The sequence below is a fragment of the Oncorhynchus mykiss genome, chromosome 11 (assembly GCF_013265735.2).
Source record: "Oncorhynchus mykiss isolate Arlee chromosome 11, USDA_OmykA_1.1, whole genome shotgun sequence".
NCBI lineage: Eukaryota > Metazoa > Chordata > Actinopteri > Salmoniformes > Salmonidae > Oncorhynchus > Oncorhynchus mykiss.
This window is the reverse complement of record NC_048575.1, coordinates 83,063,576-83,087,894: the sequence shown is the minus strand read 5'-3', so window position 1 is coordinate 83,087,894 and position 24,319 is coordinate 83,063,576. Positions and strand designations below refer to the sequence as shown.

General features: G+C 38.5%; 1 protein-coding gene across 3 annotated transcripts in view; it reads left to right on the top strand.

Moving 5' to 3' along the window:
• Positions 1 to 23,832, top strand: part of LOC110536507 (AT-rich interactive domain-containing protein 3A) — a 224,887-nt gene extending 201,055 nt beyond the window's left edge. For 2 of the 3 annotated variants that reach the window (XM_036936536.1, XM_036936537.1), the window contains 2 exons: positions 14,685 to 14,774; positions 21,853 to 23,832. In XM_036936536.1, the coding sequence (XP_036792431.1) occupies positions 14,685 to 14,774; positions 21,853 to 22,043 (281 nt within the window). In that variant the 3' untranslated portion in view covers positions 22,044 to 23,832. The remainder of the gene's footprint in view (positions 1 to 14,684; positions 14,775 to 21,852) is intronic. The other variant, XM_036936538.1, reaches the window with a different exon arrangement.
• Positions 23,833 to 24,319: the final 487 nt, after the last annotated feature.

Sequence of the window (24,319 nt, the reverse complement as noted above, 5' to 3'; positions counted from 1 at the left end):
GTTTAATATCCAACTAATCCAACTCAATCTACAGTGGGTTCTATAACACATCCTGTTTAATATCCAACTAATCCAACTCAATCTACAGTGGGTTCTATAACACATCCTGTTTAATATCCAACTAATCCAACTCAATCTACAGTGGGTTCTATAACACATCCTGTTTAATATCCAACTCAATCTACAGTGGGTTCTGTAACACATCCTGTTTAATATCCAACTCAATCTACAGTGGGTTCTATAACACATCCTGTTTAATATCCAACTAATCCATCTCAATCTACAGTGCGTTCTATAACACATCCTGTTTAATATCCAACTCAATCTACAGTGGGTTCTATAACACATCTTGTTTAATATCCAACTAATCCATCTCAATCTACAGTGGGTTCTATAACACATCCTGTTCAATATCAAACTCAATCTACAGTGGGTTCTATAACACATCCTGTTTAATATCCAACTCAATCTACAGTGGGTTCTATAACACATCCTGTTTAATATCCAACTCAATCTACAGTGGGGTTCTATAACACATCCTGTTTAATATCCAACTAATCCAACTCAATCTAGTGGGTTCTATAACACATCCTGTTTAATATCCAACTCAATCTACAGTGGGTTCTGTAACACATCCTGTTTAATATCCAACTAATCCAACTCAATCTACAGTGGGGTTCTATAACACATCCTGTTTAATATCCAACTAATCCAACTCAATCTACAGTGGGTTCTATAACACATCCTGTTTAATATCCAACTAATCCAACTCAATCTACAGTGGGTTCTGTAACACATCCTGTTTAATATCCAACTAATCCAACTCAATCTACAGTGGGGTTCTATAACACATCCTGTTTAATATCCAACTAATCCAACTCAATCTACAGTGGGTTCTATAACACATCCTGTTTAATATCCAACTCAATCTACAGTGGGTTCTGTAACACATCCTGTTTAATATCCTACTCAATCTACAGTGGGTTCTGTAACACATCCTGTTTAATATCCTACTCAATCTACAGTGGGTTCTATAACACATCCTGTTTAATATCCAACTCAATCTACAGTGGGTTCTATAACACATCCTGTTTAATATCCAACTCAATCTACAGTGAGTTCTATAACACATCCTGTTTAATATCAAACTCAATCTACAGTGGGTTCTGTAACACATCCTGTTTAATATCCAACTAATCCAACTCAATCTACAGTGGGTTCTATAACACATCCTGTTTAATATCCAACTCAATCTACAGTGGGTTCTATAACACATCCTGTTTAATATCCAACTCAATCTACAGTGGGTTCTGTAACACATCCTGTTTAATATCCAACTCAATCTACAGTGGGTTCTATAACACATCCTGTTTAATATCCAACTAATCCAACTCAATCTACAGTGGGTTCTATAACACATCCTGTTTAATATCCAACTAATCCAACTCAATCTACAGTGGGTTCTATAACACATCCTGTTTAATATCCAACTAATCCAACTCAATCTACAGTGGGTTCTATAACACATCCTGTTTAATATCCAACTAATCCAACTCAATCTACAGTGGGTTCTATAACACATCCTGTTTAATATCCAACTCAATCTACAGTGGGTTCTATAACACATCCTGTTTAATATCCAACTCAATCTACAGTGGGTTCTGTAACACATCCTGTTTAATATCCAACTAATCCAACTCAATCTACAGTGGGGTTCTATAAACATCCTGTTTAATATCCAACTAATCCAACTCAATCTACAGTGGGTTCTATAACACATCCTGTTTAATATCAAACTCAATCTACAGTGGGGTTCTATAACACATCCTGTTTAATATCCAACTAATCCAACTCAATCTACAGTGGGTTCTATAACACATCCTGTTTAATATCCAACTAATCCAACTCAATCTACAGTGGGTTCTATAACACATCCTGTTTAATATCCAACTCAATCTACAGTGGGTTCTGTAACACATCCTGTTTAATATCCAACTCAATCTACAGTGGGTTCTGTAACACATCCTGTTTAATATCCAACTCAATCTACAGTGGGTTCTATAACACATCCTGTTTAATATCCAACTCAATCTACAGTGGGTTCTGTAACACATCCTGTTTAATATCCAACTCAATCTACAGTGGGTTCTATAACACATCCTGTTTAATATCCAACTAATCCAACTCAATCTAGAGTGGGGTTCTATAACACATCCTGTTTAATATCCAACTCAATCTACAGTGGGTTCTATAACACATCCTGTTTAATATCCAACTAACCCAACTCAATCTACAGTGGGTTCTGTAACACATCCTGTTTAATATCCAACTAATCCAACTCAATCTACAGTGGGTTCTATAACACATCCTGCTTAATATCCAACTAATCCAACTCAATCTACAGTGGGTTCTATAACACATCCTGTTTAATATCCAACTAATCCAACTCAATCTACAGTGGGTTCTATAACACATCCTGTTTAATATCCAACTCAATCTACAGTGGGTTCTGTAACACATCCTGTTTAATATCCTACTCAATCTACAGTGGGTTCTATAACACATCCTGTTTAATATCCTACTCAATCTACAGTGGGTTCTGTAACACATCCTGTTTAATATCCTACTCAATCTACAGTGGGTTCTATAACACATCCTGTTTAATATCCAACTAATCCAACTCAATCTACAGTGGGTTCTATAAACATACTGTTTAATATCCAACTAATCCAACTCAATCTACAGTGGGTTCTATAACACATCCTGTTTAATATCCAACTAATCCAACTCAATCTACAGTGGGTTCTATAACACATCCTGTTTAATATCAAACTCAATCTACAGTGGGTTCTATAACACATCCTGTTTAATATCCAACTAATCCAACTCAATCTACAGTGGGTTCTATAACACATCCTGTTTAATATCCAACTCAATCTACAGTGGGTTCTATAACACATCCTGTTTAATATCCAACTCAATCTACAGTGGGTTCTGTAACACATCCTGTTTAATATCCAACTCAATCTACAGTGGGTTCTGTAACACATCCTGTTTAATATCCATCTCAGTCTACAGTGGGTTCTGTAACACATCCTGTTTAATATCCAACTAATCCAACTCAATCTACAGTGGGGTTCTATAACACATCCTGTTTAATATCCAACTAATCCAACTCAATCTACAGTGGGTTCTATAACACATCCTGTTTAATATCCAACTCAATCTACAGTGGGTTCTATAACACATCCTGTTTAATATCCAACTCAATCTACAGTGGGTTCTATAACACATCCTGTTTAATATCCAACTCAATCTACAGTGGGTTCTATAACACATCCTGTTTAATATCCAACTAATCCAACTCAATCTACAGTGGGTTCTATAACACATCCTGTTTAATATCCAACTAATCCAACTCAATCTACAGTGGGTTCTATAACACATCCTGTTTAATATCCAACTCAATCTACAGTGGGTTCTATTACACATCCTGTTTAATATCCAACTCAATCTACAGTGGGTTCTATAACACATCCTGTTTAATATCCAACTCAATCTACAGTGGGGTTCTATAACACATCCTGTTTAATATCCAACTAATCCAACTCAATCTAGTGGGTTCTATAACACATCCTGTTTAATATCCAACTCAATCTACAGTGGGTTCTATAACACATCCTGTTTAATATCCAACTAATCCAACTCAATCTACAGTGGGTTCTATAACACATCCTGTTTAATATCCAACTCAATCTACAGTGGGTTCTGTAACACATCCTGTTTAATATCCTACTCAATCTACAGTGGGTTCTGTAACACATCCTGTTTAATATCCTACTCAATCTACAGTGGGTTCTATAACACATCCTGTTTAATATCCAACTAATCCAACTCAATCTACAGTGGGTTCTATAACACATCCTGTTTAATATCCAACTAATCCAACTCAATCTACAGTGGGGTTCTATAACACATCCTGTTTAATATCCAACTAATCCAACTCAATCTACAGTGGGTTCTATAACACATCCTGTTTAATATCCAACTAATCCAACTCAATCTACAGTGGGTTCTATAACACATCCTGTTTAATATCCAACTCAATCTACAGTGGGTTCTGTAACACATCCTGTTTAATATCCTACTCAATCTACAGTGGGTTCTGTAACACATCCTGTTTAATATCCTACTCAATCTACAGTGGGTTCTATAACACATCCTGTTTAATATCCAACTAATCCAACTCAATCTACAGTGGGTTCTATAACACATCCTGTTTAATATCCAACTAATCCAACTCAATCTACAGTGGGTTCTATAACACATCCTGTTTAATATCCAACTCAATCTACAGTGGGTTCTATAACACATCCTGTTTAATATCCAACTCAATCTACAGTGGGTTCTGTAACACATCCTGTTTAATATCGAACTAATCCAACTCAATCTACAGTGGGGTTCTATAACACATCCTGTTTAATATCCAACTCAATCTACAGTGGGTTCTGTAACACATCCTGTTTAATATCCAACTAATCCAACTCAATCTACAGTGGGTTCTATAACACATCCTGTTTAATATCCAACTCAATCTACAGTGGGTTCTGTAACACATCCTGTTTAATATCCTACTCAATCTACAGTGGGTTCTATAACACATCCTGTTTAATATCCTACTCAATCTACAGTGGGTTCTGTAACACATCCTGTTTAATATCCTACTCAATCTACAGTGGGTTCTATAACACATCCTGTTTAATATCCAACTAATCCAACTCAATCTACAGTGGGTTCTATAAACATACTGTTTAATATCCAACTAATCCAACTCAATCTACAGTGGGTTCTATAACACATCCTGTTTAATATCCAACTAATCCAACTCAATCTACAGTGGGTTCTATAACACATCCTGTTTAATATCAAACTCAATCTACAGTGGGTTCTATAACACATCCTGTTTAATATCCAACTAATCCAACTCAATCTACAGTGGGTTCTATAACACATCCTGTTTAATATCCAACTCAATCTACAGTGGGTTCTATAACACATCCTGTTTAATATCCAACTCAATCTACAGTGGGTTCTGTAACACATCCTGTTTAATATCCAACTCAATCTACAGTGGGTTCTGTAACACATCCTGTTTAATATCCATCTCAGTCTACAGTGGGTTCTGTAACACATCCTGTTTAATATCCAACTAATCCAACTCAATCTACAGTGGGGTTCTATAACACATCCTGTTTAATATCCAACTAATCCAACTCAATCTACAGTGGGTTCTATAACACATCCTGTTTAATATCCAACTCAATCTACAGTGGGTTCTATAACACATCCTGTTTAATATCCAACTCAATCTACAGTGGGTTCTATAACACATCCTGTTTAATATCCAACTCAATCTACAGTGGGTTCTATAACACATCCTGTTTAATATCCAACTAATCCAACTCAATCTACAGTGGGTTCTATAACACATCCTGTTTAATATCCAACTAATCCAACTCAATCTACAGTGGGTTCTATAACACATCCTGTTTAATATCCAACTCAATCTACAGTGGGTTCTATTACACATCCTGTTTAATATCCAACTCAATCTACAGTGGGTTCTATAACACATCCTGTTTAATATCCAACTCAATCTACAGTGGGGTTCTATAACACATCCTGTTTAATATCCAACTAATCCAACTCAATCTAGTGGGTTCTATAACACATCCTGTTTAATATCCAACTCAATCTACAGTGGGTTCTATAACACATCCTGTTTAATATCCAACTAATCCAACTCAATCTACAGTGGGTTCTATAACACATCCTGTTTAATATCCAACTCAATCTACAGTGGGTTCTGTAACACATCCTGTTTAATATCCTACTCAATCTACAGTGGGTTCTGTAACACATCCTGTTTAATATCCTACTCAATCTACAGTGGGTTCTATAACACATCCTGTTTAATATCCAACTAATCCAACTCAATCTACAGTGGGTTCTATAACACATCCTGTTTAATATCCAACTAATCCAACTCAATCTACAGTGGGGTTCTATAACACATCCTGTTTAATATCCAACTAATCCAACTCAATCTACAGTGGGTTCTATAACACATCCTGTTTAATATCCAACTAATCCAACTCAATCTACAGTGGGTTCTATAACACATCCTGTTTAATATCCAACTCAATCTACAGTGGGTTCTGTAACACATCCTGTTTAATATCCTACTCAATCTACAGTGGGTTCTGTAACACATCCTGTTTAATATCCTACTCAATCTACAGTGGGTTCTATAACACATCCTGTTTAATATCCAACTAATCCAACTCAATCTACAGTGGGTTCTATAACACATCCTGTTTAATATCCAACTAATCCAACTCAATCTACAGTGGGTTCTATAACACATCCTGTTTAATATCCAACTCAATCTACAGTGGGTTCTATAACACATCCTGTTTAATATCCAACTCAATCTACAGTGGGTTCTGTAACACATCCTGTTTAATATCCAACTAATCCAACTCAATCTACAGTGGGGTTCTATAACACATCCTGTTTAATATCCAACTCAATCTACAGTGGGTTCTGTAACACATCCTGTTTAATATCCAACTAATCCAACTCAATCTACAGTGGGTTCTATAACACATCCTGTTTAATATCCAACTCAATCTACAGTGGGTTCTATAACACATCCTGTTTAATATCCAACTCAATCTACAGTGGGTTCTGTAACACATCCTGTTTAATATCCAACTCAATCTACAGTGGGTTCTATAACACATCCTGTTTAATATCCAACTAATCCAACTCAATCTACAGTGGGTTCTATAACACATCCTGTTTAATATCCAACTAATCCAACTCAATCTACAGTGGGTTCTATAACACATCCTGTTTAATATCCAACTAATCCAACTCAATCTACAGTGGGTTCTATAACACATCCTGTTTAATATCCAACTAATCCAACTCAATCTACAGTGGGTTCTATAACACATCCTGTTTAATATCCAACTCAATCTACAGTGGGTTCTATAACACATCCTGTTTAATATCCAACTCAATCTACAGTGGGTTCTGTAACACATCCTGTTTAATATCCAACTAATCCAACTCAATCTACAGTGGGGTTCTATAACACATCCTGTTTAATATCCAACTCAATCTACAGTGGGTTCTGTAACACATCCTGTTTAATATCCAACTAATCCAACTCAATCTACAGTGGGGTTCTATAAACATCCTGTTTAATATCCAACTAATCCAACTCAATCTACAGTGGGTTCTATAACACATCCTGTTTAATATCAAACTCAATCTACAGTGGGTTCTATAACACATCCTGTTTAATATCCAACTAATCCAACTCAATCTACAGTGGGTTCTATAACACATCCTGTTTAATATCCAACTAATCCAACTCAATCTACAGTGGGTTCTATAACACATCCTGTTTAATATCCAACTCAATCTACAGTGGGTTCTGTAACACATCCTGTTTAATATCCAACTCAATCTACAGTGGGTTCTGTAACACATCCTGTTTAATATCCAACTCAATCTACAGTGGGTTCTATAACACATCCTGTTTAATATCCAACTCAATCTACAGTGGGTTCTGTAACACATCCCGTTTAATATCCAACTCAATCTACAGTGGGTTCTATAACACATCCTGTTTAATATCCAACTAATCCAACTCAATCTAGAGTGGGGTTCTATAACACATCCTGTTTAATATCCAACTCAATCTACAGTGGGTTCTATAACACATCCTGTTTAATATCCAACTAACCCAACTCAATCTACAGTGGGTTCTGTAACACATCCTGTTTAATATCCAACTAATCCAACTCAATCTACAGTGGGTTCTATAACACATCCTGCTTAATATCCAACTAATCCAACTCAATCTACAGTGGGTTCTGTAACACATCCTGTTTAATATCCAACTAATCCAACTCAATCTACAGTGGGTTCTATAACACATCCTGTTTAATATCCAACTCAATCTACAGTGGGTTCTGTAACACATCCTGTTTAATATCCTACTCAATCTACAGTGGGTTCTATAACACATCCTGTTTAATATCCTACTCAATCTACAGTGGGTTCTGTAACACATCCTGTTTAATATCCTACTCAATCTACAGTGGGTTCTATAACACATCCTGTTTAATATCCAACTAATCCAACTCAATCTACAGTGGGTTCTATAAACATCCTGTTTAATATCCAACTAATCCAACTCAATCTACAGTGGGTTCTATAACACATCCTGTTTAATATCCAACTAATCCAACTCAATCTACAGTGGGTTCTATAACACATCCTGTTTAATATCAAACTAATCCAACTCAATCTACAGTGGGTTCTATAACACATCCTGTTTAATATCCAACTCAATCTACAGTGGGTTCTATAACACATCCTGTTTAATATCCAACTCAATCTACAGTGGGTTCTGTAACACATCCTGTTTAATATCCAACTCAATCTACAGTGGGTTCTGTAACACATCCTGTTTAATATCCATCTCAATCTACAGTGGGTTCTGTAACACATCCTGTTTAATATCCAACTAATCCAACTCAATCTACAGTGGGGTTCTATAACACATCCTGTTTAATATCCAACTAATCCAACTCAATCTACAGTGGGTTCTATAACACATCCTGTTTAATATCCAACTCAATCTACAGTGGGTTCTATAACACATCCTGTTTAATATCCAACTCAATCTACAGTGGGTTCTATAACACATCCTGTTTAATATCCAACTCAATCTACAGTGGGTTCTATAACACATCCTGTTTAATATCCAACTAATCCAACTCAATCTACAGTGGGTTCTATAACACATCCTGTTTAATATCCAACTAATCCAACTCAATCTACAGTGGGTTCTATAACACATCCTGTTTAATATCCAACTAATCCAACTCAATCTACAGTGGGTTCTATAACACATCCTGTTTAATATCCTACTCAATCTACAGTGGGTTCTATAACACATCCTGTTTAATATCAAACTCAATCTACAGTGGGTTCTGTAACACATCCTGTTTAATATCCAACTAATCCAACTCAATCTACAGTGGGTTCTATAACACATCCTGTTTAATATCCAACTCAATCTACAGTGGGTTCTATAACACATCCTGTTTAATATCCAACTCAATCTACAGTGGGTTCTATAACACATCCTGTTTAATATCCAACTCAATCTACAGTGGGTTCTGTAACACATCCTGTTTAATATCCAACTCAATCTACAGTGGGTTCTATAACACATCCTGTTTAATATCCAACTAATCCAACTCAATCTACAGTGGGTTCTATAACACATCCTGTTTAATATCCAACTCAATCTACAGTGGGTTCTATAACACATCCTGTTTAATATCCAACTCAATCTACAGTGGGTTCTGTAACACATCCTGTTTAATATCCAACTAATCCAACTCAATCTACAGTGGGTTCTATAACACATCCTGTTTAATATCCAACTAATCCAACTCAATCTACAGTGGGTTCTATAACACATCCTGTTTAATATCCAACTAACCCAACTCAATCTACAGTGGGTTCTATAACACATCCTGTTTAATATCCAACTAATCCAACTCAATCTACAGTGGGTTCTATAACACATCCTGTTTAATATCCAACTAATCCAACTCAATCTACAGTGGGTTCTATAACACATCCTGTTTAATATCCAACTAATCCAATTCAATCTACAGTGGGTTCTATAACACATCCTGTTTAATATCCAACTAATCCAACTCAATCTACAGTGGGTTCTATAACACATCCTGCTTAATATCCAACTAAACCAACTCAATCTACAGTGGGTTCTATAACACATCCTGCTTAATATCCAACTAAACCAACTCAATCTACAGTGGGTTCTATAACACATCCTGTTTAATATCCAACTAAACCAACTCAATCTACAGTGGGTTCTGTAACACATCCTGTTTAATATCCAACTCAATCTACAGTGGGTTCTGTAACACATCCTGTTTAATATCCAACTAATCCAACTCAATCTACAGTGGGTTCTATAACACATCCTGTTTAATATCCAACTAATCCAACTCAATCTACAGTGGGTTCTATAACACATCCTGTTTAATATCCAACTAATCCAACTCAATCTACAGTGAGTTCTGTAACACATCCTGTTTAATATCAAACTCAATCTACAGTGGGTTCTGTAACACATCCTGTTTAATATCCAACTAATCCAACTCAATCTACAGTGGGTTCTATAACACATCCTGTTTAATATCCAACTAATCCAACTCAATCTACAGTGGGTTCTATAACACATCCTGTTTAATATCCAACTCAATCTACAGTGGGTTCTGTAACACATCCTGTTTAATATCCAACTAATCCAACTCAATCTAGTGGGTTCTATAACACATCCTGTTTAATATCCAACTCAATCTACAGTGGGTTCTATAACACATCCTGTTTAATATCCAACTCAATCTACAGTGGGTTCTATAACACATCCTGTTTAATATCCAACTAATCCAACTCAATCTACAGTGGGTTCTATAACACATCCTGTTTAATATCCAACTCAATCTACAGTGGGTTCTGTAACACATCCTGTTTAATATCCAACTAATCCAACTCAATCTAGTGGGTTCTATAACACATCCTGTTTAATATCCAACTCAATCTACAGTGGGTTCTATAACACATCCTGTTTAATATCCAACTCAATCTACAGTGGGTTCTATAACACATCCTGTTTAATATCCAACTCAATCTACAGTGGGTTCTATATCACATCCTGTTTAATATCCAACTAATCCAACTCAATCTACAGTGGGTTCTATAACACATCCTGTTTAATATCCAACTAATCCAACTCAATCTACAGTGGGTTCTATAACACATCCTGTTTAATATCCAACTAATCCAACTCAATCTACAGTGGGGTTCTATAACACATCCTGTTTAATATCCAACTCAATCTACAGTGGGTTCTATAACACATCCTGTTTAATATCCAACTCAATCTACAGTGGGTTCTATAACACATCCTGTTTAATATCCAACTAATCCAACTCAATCTACAGTGGGTTCTATAACACATCCTGTTTAATATCCAACTCAATCTACAGTGGGTTCTGTAACACATCCTGTTTAATATCCAACTAATCCAACTCAATCTACAGTGGGTTCTATAACACATCCTGTTTAATATCCAACTAATCCAACTCAATCTACAGTGGGTTCTATAACACATCCTGTTTAATATCCAACTAACCCAACTCAATCTACAGTGGGTTCTATAACACATCCTGTTTAATATCCAACTAATCCAACTCAATCTACAGTGGGTTCTATAACACATCCTGTTTAATATCCAACTAATCCAACTCAATCTACAGTGGGTTCTATAACACATCCTGCTTAATATCCAACTAAACCAACTCAATCTACAGTGGGTTCTATAACACATCCTGCTTAATATCCAACTAAACCAACTCAATCTACAGTGGGTTCTATAACACATCCTGTTTAATATCCAACTAAACCAACTCAATCTACAGTGGGTTCTGTAACACATCCTGTTTAATATCCAACTCAATCTACAGTGGGTTCTGTAACACATCCTGTTTAATATCCAACTAATCCAACTCAATCTACAGTGGGTTCTATAACACATCCTGTTTAATATCCAACTAATCCAACTCAATCTACAGTGGGTTCTATAACACATCCTGTTTAATATCCAACTAATCCAACTCAATCTACAGTGAGTTCTGTAACACATCCTGTTTAATATCAAACTCAATCTACAGTGGGTTCTGTAACACATCCTGTTTAATATCCAACTAATCCAACTCAATCTACAGTGGGTTCTATAACACATCCTGTTTAATATCCAACTAATCCAACTCAATCTACAGTGGGTTCTATAACACATCCTGTTTAATATCCAACTCAATCTACAGTGGGTTCTGTAACACATCCTGTTTAATATCCAACTAATCCAACTCAATCTAGTGGGTTCTATAACACATCCTGTTTAATATCCAACTCAATCTACAGTGGGTTCTATAACACATCCTGTTTAATATCCAACTCAATCTACAGTGGGTTCTATAACACATCCTGTTTAATATCCAACTAATCCAACTCAATCTACAGTGGGTTCTATAACACATCCTGTTTAATATCCAACTCAATCTACAGTGGGTTCTGTAACACATCCTGTTTAATATCCAACTAATCCAACTCAATCTAGTGGGTTCTATAACACATCCTGTTTAATATCCAACTCAATCTACAGTGGGTTCTATAACACATCCTGTTTAATATCCAACTCAATCTACAGTGGGTTCTATAACACATCCTGTTTAATATCCAACTCAATCTACAGTGGGTTCTATATCACATCCTGTTTAATATCCAACTAATCCAACTCAATCTACAGTGGGTTCTATAACACATCCTGTTTAATATCCAACTAATCCAACTCAATCTACAGTGGGGTTCTATAACACATCCTGTTTAATATCCAACTAATCCAACTCAATCTACAGTGGGTTCTATAACACATCCTGTTTAATATCCAACTCAATCTACAGTGGGTTCTATAACACATCCTGTTTAATATCCAACTCAATCTACAGTGGGTTCTATAACACATCCTGTTTAATATCCAACTAATCCAACTCAATCTACAGTGGGTTCTATAACACATCCTGTTTAATATCCAACTCAATCTACAGTGGGTTCTATAACACATCCTGTTTAATATCCAACTCAATCTACAGTGGGTTCTATAACACATCCTGTTTAATATCCAACTAATCCAACTCAATCTACAGTGGGTTCTATAACACATCCTGTTTAATATCCAACTAATCCAACTCAATCTACAGTGGGTTCTATAACACATCCTGTTTAATATCCAACTAATCCAACTCAATCTACAGTGGGTTCTATAACACATCCTGTTTAATATCCAACTAATCCAACTCAATCTACAGTGGGTTCTATAACACATCCTGCTTAATATCCAACTCAATCTACAGTGTGTTCTGTAACACATCCTGTTTAATATCCAACTAATCCAACTCAATCTACAGTGGGTTCTGTAACACATCCTGTTTAATATCCAACTAATCCAACTCAATCTACAGTGGGTTCTATAACACATCCTGTTTAATATCAAACTCAATCTACAGTGGGTTCTGTAACACATCCTGTTTAATATCCAACTAATCCAACTCAATCTACAGTGGGTTCTATAACACATCCTGTTTAATATCCAACTCAATCTACAGTCGGTTCTGTAACACATCCTGTTTAATATCCAACTAATCCAACTCAATCTACAGTGGGTTCTATTACACATCCTGTTTAATATCCAACTCAATCTACAGTGGGTTCTATAACACATCCTGTTTAATATCCAACTAATCCAACTCAATCTACAGTGGGGTTCTGTAACACATCCTGCTTAATATCCAACTAACCCAGTTAAATTTAAAGTCGTGTTACCGCCACAAAAATAACACCACATCTTTGACACATTGTATCGTTCTGTGTTCCGGAGTGTATCACAGTTCTAGAACTTCTCCTTCAGAACCCAGGCTAATTATTTTTCTCCAACATGTGATTGGCGTGTCAATGTTACTGTTTGTCCTCTACTATTATATAACTAGGGGTTTAGCTGTACAGCACAGCGGTGGTATGCCGACATCAAGTAAGTGTATTTCACCATATGATAGGTGAGTCACTATTACACACAAAACACACAGTTCATCATAAAACATCTGCAATGTGATGTCATGAAGAAATACTGCTTCCATGACTACCAGGGGAGGGGCACCCGCCCACTCTGTTGATGGTTCTCAGCGTGACCGTGTTTACGACAAGACATAAGTCATACATTACTGAATAATAGAGTCTAAAGGAAGAATGAGGGGCCTATCTGCTCAGGTGTGTGGTTTCATCTCTCTCTACATGACTGCCTCTCAGGCATTAGTTATAATAGTGGGCTTTTCTCCGAAAGCTTAATGGTAGAATGAGTCAGAATCTTTCACAGGTTAATTCCTCCACTGGCCGACCCGACCAGTCTGGCTGAGCTGCAACCCAACATATAAACACCATCATTTACAGATTACATCAAAACTTGTATTAAATATGGCAGCCTAGGCCAGAGAACGCCTGCAAAAATATTCTGTATAATCTGTTTTGATCTAAACTCTAAAATCATATAGTATATTTAGTGTGTATCTGCACATGAATGATATTTTACAGAAATTAAACTTGACAATATTCTTGCATGTTGTTCTTATTTGGGATAAGATTGTTGCAAGCCTTGTTTTTTTTCACGAGTAGCTACACGTTCTCCAAGTGCCTGTCTGTCAGTCTGTGTGCTATGATGTGATGTCACCGTCTCCTCAGGGAGATAACCCGTTGGCGACAACCGACATGTACAAATGGTTGCTACATCTTTTGACAGTTTCCTTTTCCCTCAGAACTCTTTAATAAACTGCTCCTTACCCTGTCACTCTAGGAGTTATCGCCAATACTCTGCCCGAACGCTTCTCTCCTGCTCCTTGTGTTCCCTTTTTAAATGCTGATATTGAGTTTTCCTCTCTCTCGCCTCCTGACAGATGATAGACAAGAGACTCCATTGAACCTGTCTACCAGCGGCATTAGCAGCATCAACATGTCAATAGAAATAGATGGAGTTGTCTACACAGGTAAATAGAGGGGCCGTTTGCTGATGTAATTGCAGGCAGGAAATTCAATAAGTTATAGCAGCACCCTGGCGCTTAGTCCTCCACGCAATTTGATGTCTTTGCTATAAAATCCATCGTAATGAAGTGGCAGTCCAATAGAGTTAAAAAAAAGTTAAATATCTCAGAATTGAGGCTGTGGATGGGAGATCGATGGGGTTTATTGTCTTAGACGTGCCTGGGAGAGAGGCCACGGGCAGGTTTAGCCACCATACCTCCTGCACGCTTGTTCACCACCTCCTCCTCTGCCTTCGAGCAGATGGGGTAATTACCTCAAGATAGGTAGGCCAGACAGTTCATGTCGTGGGGTAAAGAATAAGCCTGCTGGTGGAAAACTTCCAGTGAGGTTGAAGTGGCCATTAACATCAGATATAGTTGAGATCTATCTGTCTGTCTGTCTGTCTGTCTGTCTGAAACACCGTGCTCAGTGAGGTAGACTGGAGTGTCTGAAACACTGTGCTCAGTGAGGTAGATTAGGAGTGTCTGAAACACTATGCTCAGTGAGGTAGACTGGAGTGTCTGAAACACTGTGCTCAGTGAGGTAGATTAGGAGTGTCTGAAACACTGTGCTCAGTGAGGTAGATTAGGAGTGTCTGAAACACTATGCTCAGTGAGGTAGATTAGGAGTGTCTGAAACACTATGCTCAGTGAGGTAGATTAGGAGTGTCTGAAACACTATGCTCAGTGAGGTAGACTGGAGTGTCTGAAACACTAAGCTCAGTGAGGTAGATTAGGAGTGTCTGAAACACTATGCTCAGTGAGGTAGATTAGGAGTGTCTGAAACACTAAGCTCAGTGAGGTAGATTAGGAGTGTCTGAAACACTATGCTCAGTGAGGTAGACTGGAGTGTCTGAAACACTAAGCTCAGTGAGGTAGATTAGGAGTGTCTGAAACACTAAGCTCAGTGAGGTAGATTAGGAGTGTCTGAAACACTATGCTCAGTGAGGTAGATTAGGAGTGTCTGAAACACTATGCTCAGTGAGGTAGATTAGGAGTGTCTGAAACACCGTGCTCAGTGAGGTAGATTAGGAGTGTCTGAAACACTATGCTCAGTGAGGTAGATTAGGAGTGTCTGAAACACCGTGCTCAGTGAGGTAGATTAGGAGTGTCTGAAACACTAAGCTCAGTGAGGTAGATTAGGAGTGTCTGAAACACTAAGCTCAGTGAGGTAGATTAGGAGTGTCTGAAACACTAAGCTCAGTGAGGTAGATTAGGAGTGTCTGAAACACTATGCTCAGTGAGGTAGATTAGGAGTGTCTGAAACACTATGCTCAGTGAGGTAGACTGGAGTGTCTGAAACACTATGCTCAGTGAGGTAGATTAGGAGTGTCTGAAACACTATGCTCAGTGAGGTAGATTAGGAGTGTCTGAAACACTAAGCTCAGTGAGGTAGATTAGGAGTGTCTGAAACACTAAGCTCAGTGAGGTAGATTAGGAGTGTCTGAAACACTAAGCTCAGTGAGGTAGATTAGGAGTGTCTGAAACACTATGCTCAGTGAGGTAGATTAGGAGTGTCTGAAACACTAAGCTCAGTGAGGTAGACTGGAGTGTCTGAAACACTATGCTCAGTGAGGTAGATTAGGAGTGTCTGAAACACTAAGCTCAGTGAGGTAGACTGGAGTGTCTGAAACACTATGCTCAGTGAGGTAGATTAGGAGTGTCTGAAACACTATGCTCAGTGAGGTAGATTAGGAGTGTCTGAAACACTATGCTCAGTGAGGTAGATTAGGAGTGTCTGAAACACTAAGCTCAGTGAGGTAGACTGGAGTGTCTGAAACACTATGCTCAGTGAGGTAGATTAGGAGTGTCTGAAACACTATGCTCAGTGAGGTAGACTGGAGTGTCTGAAACACCATGCTCAGTGAGGTAGATTAGGAGTGTCTGAAACACTATGCTCAGTGAGGTAGACTGGAGTGTCTGAAACACTATGCTCAGTGAGGTAGATTAGGAGTGTCTGAAACACTATGCTCAGTGAGGTAGATTAGGAGTGTCTGAAACACTAAGCTCAGTGAGGTAGATTAGGAGTGTCTGAAACACTAAGCTCAGTGAGGTAGATTAGGAGTGTCTGAAACACTAAGCTCAGTGAGGTAGATTAGGAGTGTCTGAAACACTATGCTCAGTGAGGTAGATTAGGAGTGTCTGAAACACTAAGCTCAGTGAGGTAGACTGGAGTGTCTGAAACACTATGCTCAGTGAGGTAGATTAGGAGTGTCTGAAACACTAAGCTCAGTGAGGTAGACTGGAGTGTCTGAAACACTATGCTCAGTGAGGTAGATTAGGAGTGTCTGAAACACTATGCTCAGTGAGGTAGATTAGGAGTGTCTGAAACACTATGCTCAGTGAGGTAGATTAGGAGTGTCTGAAACACTAAGCTCAGTGAGGTAGACTGGAGTGTCTGAAACACTATGCTCAGTGAGGTAGATTAGGAGTGTCTGAAACACTATGCTCAGTGAGGTAGACTGGAGTGTCTGAAACACCATGCTCAGTGAGGTAGATTAGGAGTGTCTGAAACACTATGCTCAGTGAGGTAGATTAGGAGTGTCTGAAACACCGTGCTCAGTGAGGTAGATTAGGAGTGTCTGAAACACTATGCTCAGTGAGGTAGACTGGAGTGTCTGAAACACTATGCTCAGTGAGGTAGACTGGAGTGTCTGAAACACTAAGCTCAGTGAGGTAGATTAGGAGTGTCTGAAACACTATGCTCAGTGAGGTAGACTGGAGTGTCTGAAACACTAAGCTCAGTGAGGTAGATTAGGAGTGTCTGAAACACTATGCTCAGTGAGGTAGACTGGAGTGTCTGAAACACTATGCTCAGTGAGGTAGACTGGAGTGTCTGAAACACCATGCTCAGTGAGGTAGACTGGAGTGTCTGAAACACTAAGCTCGGTGAGGTAGACTGGAGTGTCTGAAACACTAAGCTCAGTGAGGTAGACTGGAGTGTCTGAAACACTAAGCTCAGTGAGGTAGACTGGAGTGTCTGAAACACTAAGCTCAGTGAGGTAGACTGGAGTGTCTGAAACACTAAGCTCAGTGAGGTAGACTGGAGTGTCTGAAACACTATGCTCAGTGAGGTAGACTGGAGTGTCTGAAACACTATGCTCAGTGAGGTAGACTGGAGTGTCTGAAACACCATGCTCAGTGAGGTAGACTGGAGTGTCTGAAACACTATGCTCAGTGAGGTAGACTGGAGTGCCTGAAACACTATGCTCAGTGAGGTAGACTGGAGTGTCTGAAACACTATGCTCAGTGAGGTAGACTGGAGTGTCTGAAACACCATGCTCAGTGAGGTAGACTGGAGTGTCTGAAACACCATGCTCAGTGAGGTAGACTGGAGTGTCTGAAACACTATGCTCAGTGAGGTAGACTGGAGTGTCTGAAACACTATGCTCAGTGAGGTAGACTGGAGTGTCTGAAACACCATGCTCAGTGAGGTAGACTGGAGTGTCTGAAACACCATGCTCAGTGAGGTAGACTGGAGTGTCTGTGTCAGTTGTCCAATTCAGGTTGTTTAGGTGTGACAATGTTTTATTTGTTAGTTAGTGAGTTGATATGTCATCATAGTATTTGTCTAATTGTGACATTACAGTAAGTTTTAAATACTATTATTTTTATCTGCCCCCAAAAAACTGGTTGTATAGATTGTAAGAACATGTAGAAATGTACAGTACCAATTAAACTACTCTTACTAGTAGCATTTGTAGTATTAGTAGTATCAGTAGTAGTAGTAGTGGTAGTAGTATCAGTAGTAGCAGTAGTGGTAGTAGTATCAGTAGTAGTAGTATCAGTAGTTGTAGTAGTAGTATCAGTAGTAGTAGTAGTGGTAGTAGTATCAGCAGTAGTAGTAGCGGTAGTAGTAAAAGTATCAGTAGTAGTATTATCAGTAGTAGTAGTCGCATCAGTAGTAGCATTAGTAGTAGTCGTAGTAGTTGCAGTAGTAGTAGTAGCAGTAGTCATAGTATTAGTAGTATCAGTAGTGGTAATAGTGTCAGTAGTAGTAGTAGTTGTAGTAGTATCAGTAGCAGTAGTAGAAGTAGTAGCAGAAGTAGTAGTATCAGTAGTAGTAGTAGCGTCAGTAGTAGTAGTAGTAGCGGTAGTAGTAGCAATAGTAGTAGTAGTTTCAGTAGTAGTAGTAGCAGCACTAGTAGTCGTGGGAGTAGTAGTAGCAGTAGTCGTAGTATCAGTAGTATCAGTAGTAGTAGTAGTAGTAGAAGTAGTATCAGTAGTAATAGTTGTATTAGTAGTAGTAGTAGTAGAAGTAGTATCAGTAGTAGTAGTTGTATCAGTAGTAGTCGTAGTAGTAGTAGTAGTATCATAATTAGTAGTAGTATCAGTAGTAGTAGTATCAGCAGTAGTAGTAGTATCAGTAGTAGTAGTATCAGTAGTAGTAGTATCAGTTGTAGCAGTAGTATCAGTAGTAGTCGTAGTATCAGCAGTAGTAGTAGTATCAGTAGTAGTAGTAGTAGTAGTAGTAGTAGTATCAGTAGTAGTAGTAGTATCAGTAGTAGTAGTAGTAGTATCAGTAGTAGTAGTAGTAGTATCAGTAGTAGTAGTAGAAGTATCAGTAGTAGTAGTAGTATCAGTAGTAGTAGTAGTAGTAGTAGTAGTAGTATCAGTAGTAGTAGTAGTAGTATCAGTTGTAGCAGTAGTATCAGTAGTAGTCGTAGTATCAGCAGTAGTAGTAGTATCAGTAGTAGTAGTAGTAGTAGTAGTAGTAGTAGTATCAGTAGTAGTAGTAGTAGTATCAGTAGTAGTAATAGTAGTATCAGTGGTAGTAGTAGAAGTATCAGTAGTAGTAGTAGTATCAGTAGTAGTAGTAGTAGTAGTAGTCGTAGTATCAGCAGTAGTAGTAGTAGTAGTAGTAGTCGTAGTATCAGCAGTAGTAGTAGTATCAGTTGTAGTAGTAGTAGGAGTAGTAGTAGTATCAGTAGTAGTAGTAGTAGTATCAGTAGTAGTAGTAGTAGTATCAGTAGTAGTAGTAGTAGTATCAGTAGTAGTAGTAGTAGTAGTAGTCGTAGTATCAGCAGTAGTAGTAGTATCAGTAGTAGTAGTAGTATCAGTAGTAGTAGTAGTAGTAGTAGTCGTAGTATCAGCAGTAGTAGTAGTATCAGTAGTAGTAGTAGTAGGAGTAGTAGTAGTATCAGTAGTAGTAGTAGTAGTATCAGTAGTAGTAGTAGTAGTATCAGTAGTAGTAGTAGAAGTATCAGTAGTAGTAGTAGTATCAGTAGTAGTAGTAGTAGTAGTAGTAGTAGTATCAGTTGTAGTAGTAGTAGGAGCAGTAGTAGTAGGAGTAGTAGTAGTATCAGTAGTAGTAGTAGTAGTAGTAGTCGTATTATCAGCAGTAGTAGTAGTATCAGTAGTAGTAGTAGCAGTAGTAGTAGAAGTATCAGTAGTAGTAGTAGTATCAGTAGTAGTAGTAGTAGTAGTAGTAGTAGTATCAGTTGTAGTAGTAGTAGGAGCAGTAGTAGTAGGAGTAGTAGTAGTATCAGTAGTAGTAGTAGTAGTAGTAGTCGTATTATCAGCAGTAGTAGTAGTATCAGTAGTAGTAGTAGTAGGAGTAGTAGTAGTATCAGTAGTAGTAGTAGTAGTAGTAGTATCAGTAGTAGTAGTATCAGTAGTAGTAGTAGTATCAGTTGTAGTAGTAGTAGGAGTAGTAGTATCAGTAGTAGTAGTAGTAGTATCAGTAGTAGTAGTAGTAGGAGTAGTAGTAGTATCAGTAGTAGTAGTATCAGTAGTAGTAGTAGTAGTATCAGTAGTAGTAGTAGTAGTATCAGTAGTAGTAGTAGTAGTATCAGTAGTAGTATCAGTAGTAGTAGTAGTAGTATCAGTAGTAGTAGTAGTAGTAGTAGTAATAGTATCAGTAGTAGTAGTAATAGTATCAGTAGTAGTAGTAGTAGTATCAGTAGTAGTAGTAGTAGTATCAGTAGTAGTAGTAGTAGTAGTAGTAGTAGTATCAGTAGTAGTAGTAGTAGTATCAGTAGTAGTAGTAGTAGTATCAGTAGTAGTAGTAGTAGTAGTAGTAGTAGTATCAGTAGTAGTAGTAGTAGTATCAGTAGTAGTAGTCGTAGTATCAGTAGTAGTAGTGATAGTAATAAAATAAATGTGTAATGATGAAAGTGTCCATTTTAGGCCCTGTTTAGACCTGTACATGCCTCCTATAAGATCTTATGATCTGTGAACTGTGAACTGTGAACTGTGAACTGTACATAATACACACAACATCTTATAGACAACACCATATAATATGCTCTCAAATATGGAGCATGTCTTGACTCTGAAGATTTTATTTTGTCACATTAATTTATTCAACATATGAATAAATATGAAGATATATGAATATCTCAAAAACAACCCTTTTTTGACAAAATGTTTGGAACAATATACTCTTTATAAACGTCACATTTCCAGAGTGGGGCTCTCTGCTACGTTGAATGATATGACACATTTTATAAAGTGTCATGTGACTGATCACAGTTGTCCTTTAGGGCGTTCAGCAAGTCACGAGCACGAGGGACTTCCCTTTGAAAACATTTACCATTCGCTGTGTTTGTAGTGATCATAAAATTGATCGCAACTTCAGAATTAGCAGAGAGCCCACTCTGGAAATGTGATGTACTTGTAAAGTATATCGTTCCAAACAACATGTCTTAAAATGAACAAAATCAAATAAGGTAGTTTGAGACATTCATATTCATATTGATGTTGAATAAATTCATGTAGAAATTAGTATTTCAGAATCTAGCCATTCTACACATGTTAGAACTATAAGGAGTATAATTAACTTTTATTTACCAAGTCAGTTAAGAACAAATTCTTATTTACAATGATGGTCTACACCGGCCAAACCCTGGACGACGCTGGGCCAATTGTGCTCCGCCCTATGGGACTCCCAATCACGGCCGGTTGTGATACAGCCTGGATGTGGTCTGTACCATGTACAGTTCACAGATCATAAGGTATTATGACTCCCAAGATGTTGTCTGTATCATGTACGGTTCACAGATCATAACGTCTTACAGGAGGTCTCCTTCCTCCCTCCCTCCAGGTGTTCTGTTTGCCAGGAAGCCCTCCCTCCCTACTATGCTGGGTGGTCACCGGGTCCAGAACCAGAATGACACCTTCTCTCAGGGAAAGACCAGTCCGGGGATGAACTCCTCCTCCATACAGATCCAACCGTCCTGCTCCTCTTCCTCCTCCTCATCCTCGGTCCACGGACATGGAAACTCCTCCCCCTGAGCTGAGTCCCACCCAAAGCTCCACCCCCTAACCCCCGCCCCCATCATTCCCCAAAGACAACAAGCGGTCTGAGATACCAGAAGAAAATACTTCTATTGTTTTTGAAGGTGGTTTTTCCCTTCCTCCTCCTCTTCCTCTTTCTCCTCCCTTTTCTCAAACTCCCTTATTCAAGTTGAAAGAATGAAAATAAAAAGTTTTATTTACTGAGAAAATACTTCTGTAGAAAAATAAAATTCTCTCTCGCTCTATTCTCTTTCCTTCCTCTGAACTCTGACCTCTGAATGGTATGTAGAGGACCTCTGAACCCTGTGTGTATTCAGATACATTCTGCTGTCTTTTTTTGCGTTTCCTGAGAACAGCTGCTCAGTTTGGAGCGGTGTAAACATATAGGTAAAGATATATGTGGTGACACATCATTAGACGCAAGGAACTGTGGGACAAAGACACTGAGAGACTGAGACATGTTGGCTCTCTGTCTGTCTGTCTGTCTGTCTGTCTGTCTGTCTGTCTGTCTGTCTGTCTGTCTGTCTGTCTGTCTGTCTGTCTGTCTGTCTGTCTGTCTGTCTGTCTGTCTGTCTGTCTGCAGCTCCTCCAACAGAAGAGAGGATTCTTGACCTCGTACCCGAAGAGAGAAATGCTTGTTAACCTGTAGCAGGGTTGGGGGTCAATTCCATTTTAAAATCGTCAATTCAGAAAATAAACATTTTCCTAATTGAAAAGCATTAAAGAGAAATAGCATTCAGTGTACTTCCTGAGTTTGCTGGAATAGAAATGGAATTGACCCCAACCCTGATCTGTAGTATGGCTTGTTTGAAACCTCTGCTAGGCATAAGGAGGCCATTTCATTGTCACTGAAAATCTTCAGTTTTCTTCTTGTTTTTGATCACAAACCAGAGAAGATTGCTACTTTAAGCTAATAACCAAAGAAAAACAAGAGTAACCAATGAAAAGAAAGTAAAGAATAAAAACTATAACATACACAGACAGCACAGATACAATAGTGGAACCAAATGACCAAACTAAGGATATACTGTATATCACAAGCACATCCTGACAAAGCACATCTCACAGAATCAGGGAAAACATAATTTCTTCTTTCTTTCTTTTAGAGAGGAACATATCATGTTATCTAGCTATTGAAGCTGGTTCCGCTCTGATCAATCGATGCCGCCAGCTATATCAACACATTATTTAATGCTGTGGGACAATAGCTAGAGTGTCAAGACATGCCTTCGTCAGTAAAGGGGTAAACCAAATAGCCTAGTAACCTAGAGCGTTCGACACTGTCGGTCCTGGTCGGAGCCTCTTATCTAACCCTTCTCACGGAAGAGAGATTGCACGATGGCTCTGATTAAATATGATGTTGCGACACATTCAACATTGATTTAAGCTCACACTTTAGTATGAATAATTTATTACCAGCAACGTTTTCTGGTGAAGGCGTTACCTTTGCAATCAGACGGAAACATACCTGCTGGTATGACTATCCCCTGGTGGGTGGTTCTAGTTAAATAGAGTCCTGGGAATCCCAATCTGTAGTCCAGTTCAACATATTACTCCACAGATGGAGATATGTGGGTTAAACACATAATGTAGAACAGCAGAACGAGGCTATAGGTGTTGGAGCACTGATGTAATCATCAATCACACAGTGGCTTTATCTTGTGACTGGCACCCGTCTTTCTTTTGAAGTGCACTTGTGTCTGACATTGGAGAGTTTCTCCATACTCACTATTTCGCTCTCTTTGTCTCTCTCTCTCTCTCTCTCTCTCTCTCCCTCTCTTTGTCCCTCTCTCCCTCTCTTTGTCCCTCTCTCTCTCCCTCCCTCTCTTTGTCCCTCTCTCTCTCTCCCTCTCTGTGTCCCTCCCTCCCTCTCTCTCTCTCTCTTTGTCCCTCTCTCTCTCTCTCTCTCTCTCTTTCTCTCTCTCTTTGTCCCTCTCTCTCTCTCTCTCTCTCCCTCTCTTTGTCCCTCCCTCCCTCTCTTTGTCCCTCCCTCACTCTCTCTCTCTCTCTCTCTCTCTCTCTCTCTCCCTCTCTTTGTACCTTCCTCCATCTCTCTCTCCCTCTTTGCCCCTTCCTCCCTCTCTCTCTCCCTCTTTGTCCCTTCCTCCCTTTCTCTCTCTCTCCCTCTTTGTCCCTCTCTCTCTCTCCTTCTTTCTCCCTCTCACTCTCTCTTTCTCACTCCCTCTCCTTGTCCCTCCCCCCTCTCTATCTCTCTCTCTCCCTCTTTGTCCCTCTCTCTCTCTCTCTCTCTCCTTCTTTCTCCCTCTCACTCT